Source organism: Neopsephotus bourkii, unplaced genomic scaffold (assembly GCF_033783945.1).
Source record: "Neopsephotus bourkii isolate Nb327-2 ecotype Australia unplaced genomic scaffold, CSIRO-AGI_Nbou_v1 NB_1287, whole genome shotgun sequence".
NCBI lineage: Eukaryota > Metazoa > Chordata > Aves > Psittaciformes > Psittacidae > Neopsephotus > Neopsephotus bourkii.
In genome coordinates this window covers 1,240,858-1,254,745 of record NW_026901771.1, presented here as the reverse complement: position 1 = coordinate 1,254,745, position 13,888 = coordinate 1,240,858, and the positions used below count along the sequence as shown (strand labels likewise).

General features: G+C 38.6%; 1 protein-coding gene across 1 annotated transcript in view; it reads right to left on the bottom strand.

Moving 5' to 3' along the window:
• Positions 1–13,888, bottom strand: part of MAN1A2 (mannosidase alpha class 1A member 2) — a 129,118-nt gene that overhangs the window by 95,434 nt on the left and 19,796 nt on the right. Inside the window, exon 2 of the mRNA XM_061365357.1 lies at positions 2,865–3,120. Coding sequence (XP_061221341.1) covers positions 2,865–3,120 — 256 coding nt within the window. The remainder of the gene's footprint in view (positions 1–2,864; positions 3,121–13,888) is intronic.

The following is a 13,888-nucleotide window of genomic DNA, read 5'->3' as shown; positions in this document are numbered from 1 at the left end:
AAAAACATAGGTCATAACACTTATTGAGCATCATTTCTATTGGGATCATCAGAACACTTAGAAGTAAACCAAGGCATAAGCCAAATGCCTTCTCAGGACCACCTGCAATTCTGAAGCCATTTATGCAGCCTTCGAAGAGCTAGAAGTTTCCCTGTACTACTTTTCTGGTCTCAATCCAAGCAATCACAATGTCTTGCATGTCAGAAATGCTACATATGATAGGTGTAGACCTATGTTAGAGATATTGTCTCCCAGAACTTGTTCTGTCTTTGATAAGTCTCTCATCTACGAAAACTATTTGTATTATGCTACACTGGTTACAAAATACAGTGACAGAAGACCTCAGTGATGATCATAACACATTTTAAAATGTGCTTTGCATCTCTGGAATTCCTGCAGCCTTCTGTGATATACCTGGTGTTGTTAAAAACAGATTTGGGGCAAAATATTCTTCATATGACACTCCAGATGTACATTTTCTCAGACATGCTCTATTCATTGCAACATAGCAGATGCCAAAGTCCAAAAGCAGAGCCAGAAGCCAAACAAAAATGACAATGTATGAACAATGGGTTCTTCAGCATTATTATTTGTCCTTTCTCACTAGCACACCTTCCACTCCTGTATTCTGCACCTTCACGCATCTAGCTGTAGAATTGACAAGCTGCTGCCCTGCATCAAAAAACATTAATAATTCTGGAGATCCCCTGGTAGGTACAGTACTACCAAGACCTACTCAATGAAGGCAATTCACACAACAAAGACAAATTTCCATTGTGCTAGTGTGATCCTGGACTGTTCAAGCACTGTGGTCACACACTGAAGACTCATCAGTACAAACAGAATTATCCTAACTGATGTACCCACCTAATGCACAGTCCCATTAAAATCTTTGGTGTATGAAAAGCTACACATCAGAAGTCACAATAGGAGCCATCAACAAGTTACACAATAAAAACCCCAGCTTGTCAAAATGACTTGCATGTAGGCTGATCACCAAAGAAAGTAAGCCTTTTACAGCACGAGATTTGTGGCAACTGCAGCTAAGGATCACCAGAACTACTAAGTGGTTATCCTTACTCACAGACTACCCTGGATTCCTTACTCACAAATTGCTATACTCTCAGGTTTAGATCAGCAAGAGCTATTCAAACTTCATATTTATGTCACCAAGAAAATTGTCATTCTGTATTAACCAATAGCTCCCCATCTCCTCCCAGTCTACATTCTGACCAATCTACCTCAGAAATGCAAATGCTAATTCTCAACCCTACTTCCAGTTCCAGGCTTGATCTCTAGGAAATTTGGTTGATTATTTCTTCTGATTCTTCACTGTTACGTGAACTCAGCACTTTCACATTACTTGGTCAACTCAATTTTATTGTACCCATTAAATCAGTGCCACACTCAAATGTATGTACATACAGTAATCTGTAGCTAACATTAAGGAGCATAGACAACTACATGACCATACCATCCACTGTTCACCTTCACCCTACACAAGACATTTTGAAAAGCAAGATCCTCTATATATTTTCATAGGACACAGTTTCAAAAAGCAGTAGAGCCTTTTGAAATCCACAGTTCAATTCTGTACTTTGGGGAAAAGCCCTAACCAAGCAGGGTCAAGGGGGTCCAATATCACATACAACTCCTCAGTCAGAAGTGCTTTTGCTAACAGAATAAGCATGTCTTCCAGGAAGGATTTGCTGCTTGAGAGATTCAAGTAGTTATACAGCTCTATGATGCATCACTCTTATCGTAGGCAGTTGGTTGTTATTTGCTAAGGATGGATTTCATCTAGTCATCATTAATAGTCAAAGTAAAATACCAGCTTAGGTGATTTACCCATAGCATGGCACTCTCTCCAGCTGCAACTCCTCCCTATTACAAGGACAAGTATGAATGACCTATTTTTGTTTAATTTTATGAGCTAATTAAATGTAGATTACAATAAAAGACTGAGCTGCTGGAATTGCCAGGTGCTGTGGTACTGGGTGTTCTCCAGTGACAGACCCCGGGCTTGTCCACCTCTGGCCTGAACCCGATTTTTAGGCATAAAACTAACAAGATTGCAGGTACAAAAAAAACACCAAACCAAACCAAACAAAAAAAAAAAGCTGTTGTACAATGTTCCTGCCATCCCTGTTAGAAGTACAGATGCAGAAAATGCCTGGCACTAATAACAGGAAATTGGCATTGCCAGTACAAAAGAGGACAATGAATCTCACTGCCAACCAGGAGTGGAAGAGTAAGACCAGAAACAGCAATTCCACCAGATAATCTGCCACATAACCAAAAGCCTAAGCCAGCATCTTAATTTGAATGTTTTACAGGTAAATGAGGCAATCTACTTCAATGAAATCCTAGGTTTTAGACCCATTTAAATCTTATTTTGAAAAACATGTCATAACTCAATAATTTGTAAATTTAGGAGCAGGTCTTTATTTTCCCTTATATTTTCAATCCACTTTTTCAACATTTTTAAGCATCTTTTGTCGCACTAACATATCCCTTCCTTTGACTGGAATCTGACAAAGTCAGTCTCTGCTTTAAAGATGCAGTTGTTGCTGTTCTGTGTGCTAATGACAAACCCACTTTGAACCCGTACCAGTAAGTTTAATAAACCCTTAAAATAACTTTTAAGTTGTTATCCAATAAAATAGTAACACCCCAACATGCAACTAAACACATGCTATAACACTGATGTTCATTAATACTTGATGTGCACTTTTGGCTTATTGTTTATTTAAAAAGATTTTGTAGTCCCATTTTTAATAAAAATTGTAACAGCAACTAAACAGTGTATAAATAACAGCTATCAGATACAAGAACAGGCAGAACCACATCACCATCATCTCTACCTCTTTAATTTTGTTCCTCTTCTCTCGGATATCCGGGTCTGCTGGTTCTCCACTGTTTATCCCTATAAGATTTGGTAAAGGAACGGGGGGCAGTGGCTTGCTGTCCTTCTTCTTCAACTCTTGCACTACTTTGTTCTTTTCTGTCTGAATCTCAGCTTGAATCTCATCACGTGATTTCTTCAATTTCTCCTTAGCCTCTTCCAGTGCCTTTTCATGATCTGCTCGGATCTTATTTCTCAGACGTTCCTCTTCTTCTCTAGAGACACAAATATTAGTCAGCATCTCATTAATAAAAACCACACTGCTTATAAACAAAATGCAGCTTCAAAACAGAACCCACATCCAAGCTGCTTTACTCTAAATAATTCTAATGACTCAGACAAGTTTACTTTATTATGCTTGATCAGCATCCTCCAGTCCTTTTGTCATGAACTCCAGAAGAACAGTGCACACACCAGCAACGTTATTGTGGAAAAATGTATCATTGTGTTTTATCTGTGAGCACCTTTGCTTGCCTACTCAAGAATTTAGAGAGGAAAAGCCCTACATCCTGTAATTCAACTACAGATGTGTGCAGAGGCACATCTAGAAATCATTCAGTTCAAGAAATAAGATCAGAAGGGCTCTTCCTAGTCTTGTGCACAATAAATACATAGTACACAACTTTAAGACCTGCAGTAACCGCCATTTGACAAAAAAGATTCACAGCCACTCCTTTTATTACCAATAAGTTGGGAACTGCAAGAGCTGCAAACTCCACCACAGCATGTTTTGTCTTGAATTCAGAATTCATTGTTCCAATCAGTGGGTCCATAAACCTCACACATTAAACGCAGAGTTAATTATAAAGCTATTTAGGAACATAAGAGCTTTCAGTAAAGCATGGTTTTGAAACTTGCTGTCAACAAAACCAACATCATCTTGGTTCCAAAAGCACAATCTTCTATAATGATCTTTAATGATCAGTAAAGATTTCGAGATACACATGCCTACTCTTTTAAAGCCTGGGTTAAACAAGAGACAAAAATGGCTCATTCCACTCTCAAAATATTCCAAGGCATCAGGAAGCTACACATCAGACTCTCAATATAACATAACCTTTTCAAGCTTCTTTAAAATACCAAGTTGCTTAGTGACTAATGTAAGCCAGAATAGTTGCAGGGATTTTTAAAACAAGCACTAGCTTAAAAAAAAAAGAAAACCAACAAAACAACCCACACCCCCTCCCAGCTCCTCCCCCAGGCAAAAATACTTTTTCCTCAAAACGCATTAGGGAAGAGACAGTGGATAATGGAAAGAAAGGCAGTCAAGCAGCAAGCCATGTAATAAATATCAAGCTTAGCCTAACTGCTTTTAGGAGGAATCACTTGACCCATATGGCATGGGGTTTTTTTCCACTATACTGAAAACATACCAATGAGGAGAAACTGCCATTTGATATGTGAGAATCAGAGAAGTTCAGTTGGAAGGGAACCCCAGTGATCATCCAGACCAACTGCAATTAAAAGCAAATCCAAAAGTTTACAGAAAAAAAAAAAAAAGAAACCCAAGATTGACAACTGTTAACCAAACATTGTCAAATATTTTTAATAAATTTTGTAGGGAAAATATCCCAATTTATATTATATAATATATTCCTCATTTTGTTGTCAAAGTCTGTGGTGAACTGCTTATGTTTCCAGAGACTGAAGTCAATATTAAGAAGCTTGCTGGGCTGCTGTGTTGGATTGCTTGGGGATACAGACAGATCTTACTGAGCTTTGCAAGTATAGCAGAACTGGTTTTATTAATCTCACAGATCAAGATCATATAATGTCATTTACAAGCACTGCTTCACCTTTACAAAAAGAAGGTCAAAGAACAAAGCTAATAATGAATAGCTTGCAGAGAGTTATTATACTATTGTATCAGAGCAATCCCACCGGACTGATTCATTTTGTGCAAGGTTTATGACTTACAGTCTTCTGCCAAGGGAGAGCTGATTTAAAGTTAAAATGTACTAAATCAAGCTTTCAGTTCCAAATATTCACCATTTAAACCCCCAGTGCACCAACTCTGACTGCTAGCTCATGGACACACAGTGTATTTTTTAAGGTAAATTGTATACACTCTTTTCCCCATTCTTTAGCTCGGGCTCAAAAGCTCCAAGACTTTTAGGCACACATTCTATTCTCAAGTTGACAGAACCGGTATCACTTGCTGTCTTTCAGAAAATAGCTCCCCAGTTTACAGGCCAATGCGCTTAGCATGCAGGGGGAAAGCCACAGTACTGCAACATAGATGGTCTCAGCAAAATGCGCTGTTACACAGAATGTTTTATTAGCCCTTCCATCTTTCTGAAGTGCTATTAGGTTTGAATTTTAAGAGGCTATAGCAGCATTATTACCTTTCAATATTTCAGTACTAGAAATACAATGCAACTTTTTAACAGATGGACTGACGGAAAGGCTTTGAAACTGAAGTTCCTCAGCCACTTTTCTCAACATGGCACAGAGCACATCCACATTTCTCCCAAACAATAAAAAACAAAGGACTGCGCTCCTCGACTTTGACTATCAAATCCAAACTCATTAACATTGTTGAGCAGTAGCAGTGCTTCTCTCCCTCAACTGCAGAGCAAAGAAACAACTTTCAAAGTGCCAAAACACTATTCTAAAGCAATATTTAAGGTAACTTTTACTTCCACAATGACTCACAGGAGAAAATAAGCTTCCTTGTATTTTTGCAAAAGTTACATTCGCTGTGGCAGTAAAGTGCCCAATTCTGTAACAAAACCAGCTGAAATCTCATACCAAGCAAAAGACTTGAAACCATAAATGTTTAGTCTGGAAAGCTTTTCAAGACTAGCAGAGGGCTTTGCATAAGATGCAGCTAAAGAGAATGAGAATGAGGTTGCCAGAACGAGACACATCATTCCCCAGAATCAAGAGGCAGCATGTTGTGCAGGAGCCAAAGAGATGGCTTACAGAGGATGAGAAATATGAAGCACTACTGAACATTTAAGAATCAGAACTATTTCAGTGTGGGGATAATGTATTTTGGAGGTACGGTTCTCATTTTCAAAACAGTTCCTGTAGGCAAGTGTCAGTGTTTACCTTCTGACCAGACCTACTATTTTGTTAATAAATATTGAAATTCTTTCTCCAAAAGAAAGAATTTTTAGAAAAACAGGATAACAGCCTCAGACCTTAAGAAAAGGATGGTCAAGATATACCCACATTAACTGAATTTGGAGATGATGCTTTACAATGGGCATGCTTTACTCATAAATAGAAAACTCCTTGGCAAAACCCCTGGTTCACATGCATGTCCCCAAAAATATGAAAGAGATTAATTATGTATATGAAGTCATAACGAGTGTGACTCACTAAAATGACATGCTTTGCACACCTTCTAGAGCAAGTGCAACGAGTATTCTGCTTTTACCTCTTCTTTATATTTTCAGTCCCAGGCGCTGCATACAACAGTAATAATAAAACCTCTATCGCTCTGCCATCTTCATCTATTTCTAGATTCAAACTGCATGAAACAGCCATAAATTGGAAAACAAGTTTTCAACTCATGTCTATTTACACTGCAGGATCCACTATAGAAACATAAAAAAAGCTCCTGATTTCTACAGCACTATGATACAATTAGAGTCATTAAGGAGATTTGAATGACAGTCTACTCACCTTCAGTCACTCAGCAGAACACCTGAGTATTTAGAGAAAATACACTGAGACTCAATAGAGATGAAAAACTCTATCACTAACTGTATGAGCAGCTCCAAGTCTTCCAGGAAGTGACATTTAGAGACAAACATGAGAAAACAGTAAGATGAAGAGAAAGGTCAACAGGTATTTGAGGAAGTTTACAGGAGATTGTCCAAGAGCTTCTGCAGAAATATCCTCCGTGCAATTACCAGAGACAGACAGCATGAACTACAAGAAATGTCATATTCTACATTCCAGCTAAAGACATATTTTATCAAATATATTCACGTATATAGAATCATAGAATGATTTGGGTTGGAAAGGACCTTAAGATCATCTCATTCCAACCCCCTGCCATGGGTAGGGACACCTCACACTAAACCATGTCACCTAACACTGTGTCTTTGACCAGACAGGGATGGAGCATTCACAACTTTGTTGGGCAACCCATTCCAGTGCCTCACCACCCTTACAGTAAAGAACTTCTTCCTTATATACAATCTAAACTTCCCCTGTTTAAGTTTGAACCCATTACCCTTTGTTCTATCACTACAGTCCCTAGTGAAGAGTCCCTCTCCAGCATCCTTGTAGGCCCCCTTCAGATACTGGAAGGCTGCTATGAGGTCTCCATGCAGCCTTCTCTTCCACCTTATGGGCTTAGCACGAGCAAGGGCTGAGGGTGCCAGTTCCCTGGTGGGAAAGCAGCACTTTGGCAGGAGGGGCATTCCTGGGGAAAATGACCATCTGCAAGTATGGGAAGGTGGGATCTTGTTACACAGCAATGACAGAGCACAGTTCTGCCCAGACGCTGCCAAAAGGATTGCCTTCCTCCTAGGGCTTGCCTGAAGCCCCACAATAGGACAACACCATCCGCTCTTGCTTCCATGGGAAGAGTGCTGCCCTGGAGGTGGCCTCGGCAGCTCCACATCCCACCTCTCCCATCAGCCTGTCCCCCCCACAAGGTGGTGGGTGCTGCCTGCCACTCATGTTTCTTCCAAGTTCTTAAGCAACAAGAACTAAGAAAGCAGTTCTGAAATACAGAATACTGAAAATGCAGAATAAAGAGAATTAGAAGATCAAAAACATGAGCGGCTGACACCACCCCCCCAAGTCATAACCAACCACCAGCAAGCTGCCCATCTAGCATAAAAAAGAGTCAGAAACAGTTTAATGCATGTAGATAGCACCACATTCAAATACTCAGAGTGAAAGAAAGGAGACCTCGGAAAGGATCTATCTAAAAATGTAAGATTGGAAAGAATCCCAGCATAAACACATATACCCAAATGTGTCAAACAGTTTCCCTATCCAACTACCCATCCCACCCCCGCTTCTAGGCAACATAAGCAAACTCTTAAGATATAGAGTATTTTAAGTAAATCTTCAAAACCCCTTACCTAACAGAAAGCTGCTGCTTCCTTCTAGTGTCCCCCCTTTTCCCCCCCAGTTTACTCTGAAGTCTCAAGACAGAAAGGTTCAAGTACCATGAAACAACAGCAGTAGCTACTTTAAAACAAGCAGTATTATTAAACAAATCTGCAATTAGACTCTCTTTTGCCAGCAGGAACCATAAATAGACATAAATTAGAATCCAAAACTAGAAACACATTCAAGATTTTTTAAAACAATCCCTGTAAATAACCATTGCAGCTGCTTACGCAGAAGCACCATGCACAAAACATTCCAAAGCTGTCTAAATGCCATTCAGAAAAGGCCACAAATGATAATGCTTGATAACCAAATCACTAACCAAAACTTCATGTGCTTTAATCATGCACGCAGTAGTGAGCCTTAAGAACTTAAAAGCTACTAAAGCTTCACTTGCAGGACAATGACTTTTAACTTAAGTGTCTCCTATCTGCTGTGAAACAGCAGGCTCTTTGGAAATAAAGAGCAAAAAAGTAAAACAACCCAAAAATGCTTTCAGATTACTTTGTGAGATTCTAGATCAAAAAAAGGAAACAAAAGTTAGTGTGGAGTCAAGAAGACTGGACACCAATAACTGCTCTCTCATACGAAAAAGCAGAGCACTTGGTCGCCAGAGTGAAAGGACCCCCTGTTTATTATCATTTGGTTTTTCAGCAGATAGACAGACAGAAACTGTTAAAGCACATAAATGTTTGTATAAGTCTGTCATCTAGAAATAAAGCCCTATGTGGAAAATCTGAACTTTTACTCTTTTCTCAAATTTAAACTTCAGCCGGAGGCTACGTTTAGAGACAGAGTGAAATAAAGACGGACACTAATACTGAAAAAAACCCAACCAAACAACCCAAACAACAAAAAACTCAACACCCCAAACAAACGGAGAGTCAGTGCCTAAAAACAATTTCACGTCAACTACAAAAGTTGCTTTTCCCTCCAATCTCACAGCATACACGATTTTGTAACATCCACACATCACAATCCCATCATGTTCTAATATATGGAGTATATAACACAAGGACACTGGAGAAATATGTAATGCCCCTCACTGCCCAGAAAATAAACCCAAATTGCAAATTCCTCAAGTGGTTTCTTTCAGACAAAGGAGACAGGAGAATTTATTTCTAGGAAGTGGTTACATTTGCATAAAACGTGAGTACGGCTCCTTAAATACAAGGAACATGAGCCAGAGTCCTCATTCAAGTCCTCTTATTCTTCTCCAACCAGTATCAGAAGTTTTCCTCTTGCTGTCACACATTCTCTTGATCGTCACATTCCTATTTTCTGCCTTCCTTTACTATTACTTGTACCAACTTAAGCTCTGCTAGCTTGCTTCCTTGGTCTTCTGCAAAGGCATGGCTTCCAGTCTGGATGCCAGCCCTCCTCACTTCACATCATTAAACTTCCTTAGACCATGCTACAGAGGAGAGAATTAACTTGCTGAGACAGGCACTCTTTTACTCCTAAATGCACCCTCTTAAATTTCATATAGACCTCCTCCAAACTAAACTTCCTTCCACTTCTGTGCAACAGATGACGTCCCTAATTGATCTCTTCTGCAGCAAAATCTTAGATCAAGAATCATAGCCTTCAGCCACCTTCATCACTGCTCTCAAACTCTTATCTCTATGATGGAAATTCACAGATCATAGAATCATAAAACACCAGATTAGAAGGGACCTCAAGAATCATCTGGTCCAATGTTCCTAGGCAAAGCATGACCTAGACTAGATGTCCCAGCACTGTCAAGCTGAATCTTAGTGTCCAGTGTTGGGAAATCCACTCCTTCCCTGGGGAGTTTATTCCAATGGCTGACTGTTCTCATTGTGAAGAATTTTCCTCTCGTGCCCAGTTGGAATCTCCCCGGGAGTAATCCATGTCCATTACCCCATGTCTTTCCTCATGTAACTCCACATCTCCATCTTTTTTGTATCCACTCTTTAAATACTGGAATGTGGTAGTAAGGTCACCCCGAGCCTTCTTTTCTCAAGGCTGAACAAACACAGCCTTTCCTCATCTGTCAGGCTTCCCAGTCCTTTGGTCACCTTTGTGGCCCTTTTCTGGACCATCTCAGCCTCTCCACACCTTTTTTGTAGAGCAAGGACCAAAGCTGAACTCAATATTCCAGGTGTGGCCTGACAAGTGCTGTTTCACATCTGCTCTCTTGTCTAAACCAAAATCTCAGTCTCTTGACATTTCTTTGCAGCTGCATGTCAACCTTCAAGCCAAATGAACTGTGACTTACTGGTAATCTTCCTCCCACATCTTTTGTTCAGCAGTGGAAAATTCTTCATTGCCCAGATTGCCAGTGTCTGAGCATTCTTCCTATTTCCTAAAACCTGACTACACCAAAATTTCCCTACTCTGTTTTCATTTATTTTAAATGCCGATTTTTTTAACCCATACAGCTAAAGGCCCAGAGATCGTATTCTGTTCACCCAACAACTCTGTTAGGATGACAGTCCACTTAACTATCTTGACATTTCCTTTCTGCATTTTTTCCTGCAAAATTTGTAATTCATTACATGTATTTTTCTAGGCACGACAGAAAGAAAAGACAGCCACTTCCGGATGCATAAACTCCTGGGCTTATATGCTGATCACTGAAGGCCACTGCTGATTGCTACTTCTTGTGTCTGTGTCTACCCAATTGCTTTCCTTTGTCTTGTAATTGAGGCACGATCTTTGGAAGCAACTCTGGAAGAAGGACAAACCAAACCCTTGGGGAATACATCTAGCAAGAATTTCAGAAGCAGAGACTGAATGGGCACACAGAAAGTGCAAAAGGGAGTGGAGAGTTGAAGCATATGCCTTATGCATGAAGAGCAAGTCCTCTGTGAAACTGAAAGCAGAAAAAATCCTTACTACTGCTAGGTATTTTTTATAAGGTTTTTTGAGCATAGAGAGAATCTTCAAAAATTATAAGGTAATAACACCCAATTAAATACTTCATTAGTAAAATACACTAATACATAATTCATCCCTCACTTTCTTTCTTAATGATAATAAAAAGTACAAAACACACCTTTCAGTTAAGAATAAAACAGTACAGATTCCATTACCCTATGTGGAATATCCCAGACTGGTTTGGGTTGGAAGGGATCTTAAAGATCATTCAGTTCCAACCCCCTGCCACAAGCAGGAATATGTATAAGTTTTGAATTAATTATTTAAACAATGATGGTGATGAGAATAATAATACATGCAGGGAAGAGGTCATCCTTTGGGAATTATTTGCTTCCTATGTTATGAATGTTAACAGGATAAGAATTGAAGAATTGGGAAAATTTATCCTGAGATTCTGTCAAGTGCTGCGACCATAAGCAAAGGTTCCTCACCCATCTTCAGCAACCACATAATCCCAAACATCAACATAGAAAAAGAAGGAAGGAGCCAAGTTCAAGTCAGTGGCTTTCTTGGGACCTGAAAGCACTATTGTAGCTGGTAAAGTCAGCTTAAGTTTTACTATTGAAGAAAAGTAGACGCTTTTTATATATGTGTGTATATATATATATACACACACATATACATATACACACATATATATACATATTAGCAGCCAGGCATCTGTCAGTGCTAAGAAGTGTCACTAGACACTAGATAAGCATTTTCAGCTTATAGGAAATCTCTTAGTTTTGTAGTTACATAATATTAGCCAAAAAGGACTTTTTAGAAGAATCAGATCAACTATCTTGGGAAGAAATATGATAATTTTTTTAAGACTACAACAGCAGTGAATGCAGCTTCCACTTAGTGAGGAACAAATAAATGCTATAAATTACATCTAACACTTCACAGAAGTTTTCAACTACATGCAATCAAACTCATTCGGTTTTTATTGTCTTAATGTCATTTGGGTAGAAAAACACTTTTTAGGAAAAGTGATAAATGCATAAAGTTCAACAATAGAGTTTTCAATCACTACAGCTCTATCAAATACATCTCATTTAGATCCTTTCTGCTTCTGTGTTATAAAAGAGTACAGTTACATTTGCCTCAAGGAACTAACAAAATCAAAAACAGGTATTATTTCATATTTTTTGCTGATTAAATAAATGTCGTTTAACAGCTACAGCTAATACTGTTGTGCAGAATATTAAGCCTCTGCAGAGCAAGGTCTTAAATCTGATTCTCAAAGCATTTACCATGCTAAATTAGAGAAAAATATTAATCCATTCTAAAACAGGACACTGAAAAGCTAAAACTTTAGTAAAAGTTTATGTTGTTCAGGATCTCTTCATGCTTATCAAGAAAGCTGAATAAGAATGCTGCCCCCTGCCCTGTGTAATAGGATTTAAAATAGCTTCCTGTCTCCCAGCAGAAAATTGACTAGAGCATCAGATCTTCCTTTCCAGTGAGTATCCCCCCAAGACCGATTTAGGTTTATGATTATTTTTTGAAGTAATAAAGGCAGAAGAACTTTACAAGCAGCAAGATTGGAAAATACATATAGAGTATGAGAGCAAGAAATTAGCATTAGTCAGGAGAACTGGGTAGGATAAAACTCCCCATACGGAAATGAAGAGTTTATTTTGATGCAGGATTCCAACAGTACCAAAAACCAGTAGGACAATTTTAATTGAAAACTGCAGAAGCCTACGACAATTAGCCATACCAAAATACAGAATTTTCTACTATCAACCACTCTTAAGTTGCCGGAAACACTGCTATTGTACAAGTTTAGACACATATATAGAAATGTATATACAAGTCAAGTCTAGGGATGGACAAAAACCTTGCATACTGTATTATTCACTGATATAAAAAACATTTTGATCAAGGCAGAATAATACATTAGCTAGTCCTGTGATGCCAAGAAAGCAATGAACTGGGTTCTCATGCCAGAGCAATTCGTCATCTCTGCTTCGTATTAAAGAAGGGACTTTTACAAATAAGCACATTCACATATAGGACAACACAACCCTGCTGATGTTGATGGCATGAATCAGATACTGAAGCATGTGCTCAAACAGAAATGAAAGAAACCAGAGCACTCCTGCTACACAGCATCAAACTTTTCAATATTATTTTATGGATAGTCTACTACTACTGCCAAAACCTAAGTTTCCAATAGGAAGGAAAATACACAACTACTACAACCAAAACACCACACAAACCCAGCAACACAAGCCAAAAAGGAAAGAATTATTTGGCCTATATTGCAAAAATTGCTTCAATCTGAAGCATTCCTGTATTTTCCATACCACTCAAAGCTCCTATCTTTCTCAGAGGCCATCATGCTACAATTTTTACAAAAGCTTTTGATTTTTTTATAGAATAAAGAAAAATAAACTAGTTGTAAACACTAATTTTTTCACAATGATAAAAACAAACCTGCTTTGATAGCAATTTTTCCCAGAAAAATCATAATCCTATTTAAGCTGCCCAATATTAAACAGAACCCTAAAATTAGCCAGACTTAAGAGACTAATTTTAGATTCAAACACTTGAAAACCAAGAATGTTACTGGCTTCTAACACCTTAATTCTCACCCTTCTGAACACAAAAAAGCCACATTCAAGTTGTATGTGCAAATGCAGAACTAGCACTTCCTACAGTACTTAACATTTTAACATTCTCTGGAGTTAGAAGGATTGTTTTCTTCAAATATATAGTTCTTACATAATTTTTTACCCCAAGAAAATGAGTCATGGGTCAATTTGTGCACAACATCAGAAGCTTTCAGTGTATGCTCTAAGGAAACTTGCACTCCATCTTCGGCACTACTTCTGGAAGCAGATGGGAGCAGAAACCAGAAGGGAGCAGAAACCAGAAGGAAGCAACAACAAATGAACTCCAATCATAAATCTGCATTACACACAGCATCCTTGCTCTCCCTTATTTTCTGATCTTTGCCCCCAGAATTACAAATCCCCCTTTTCGCACTCCCAGAGGAGAAAGAAA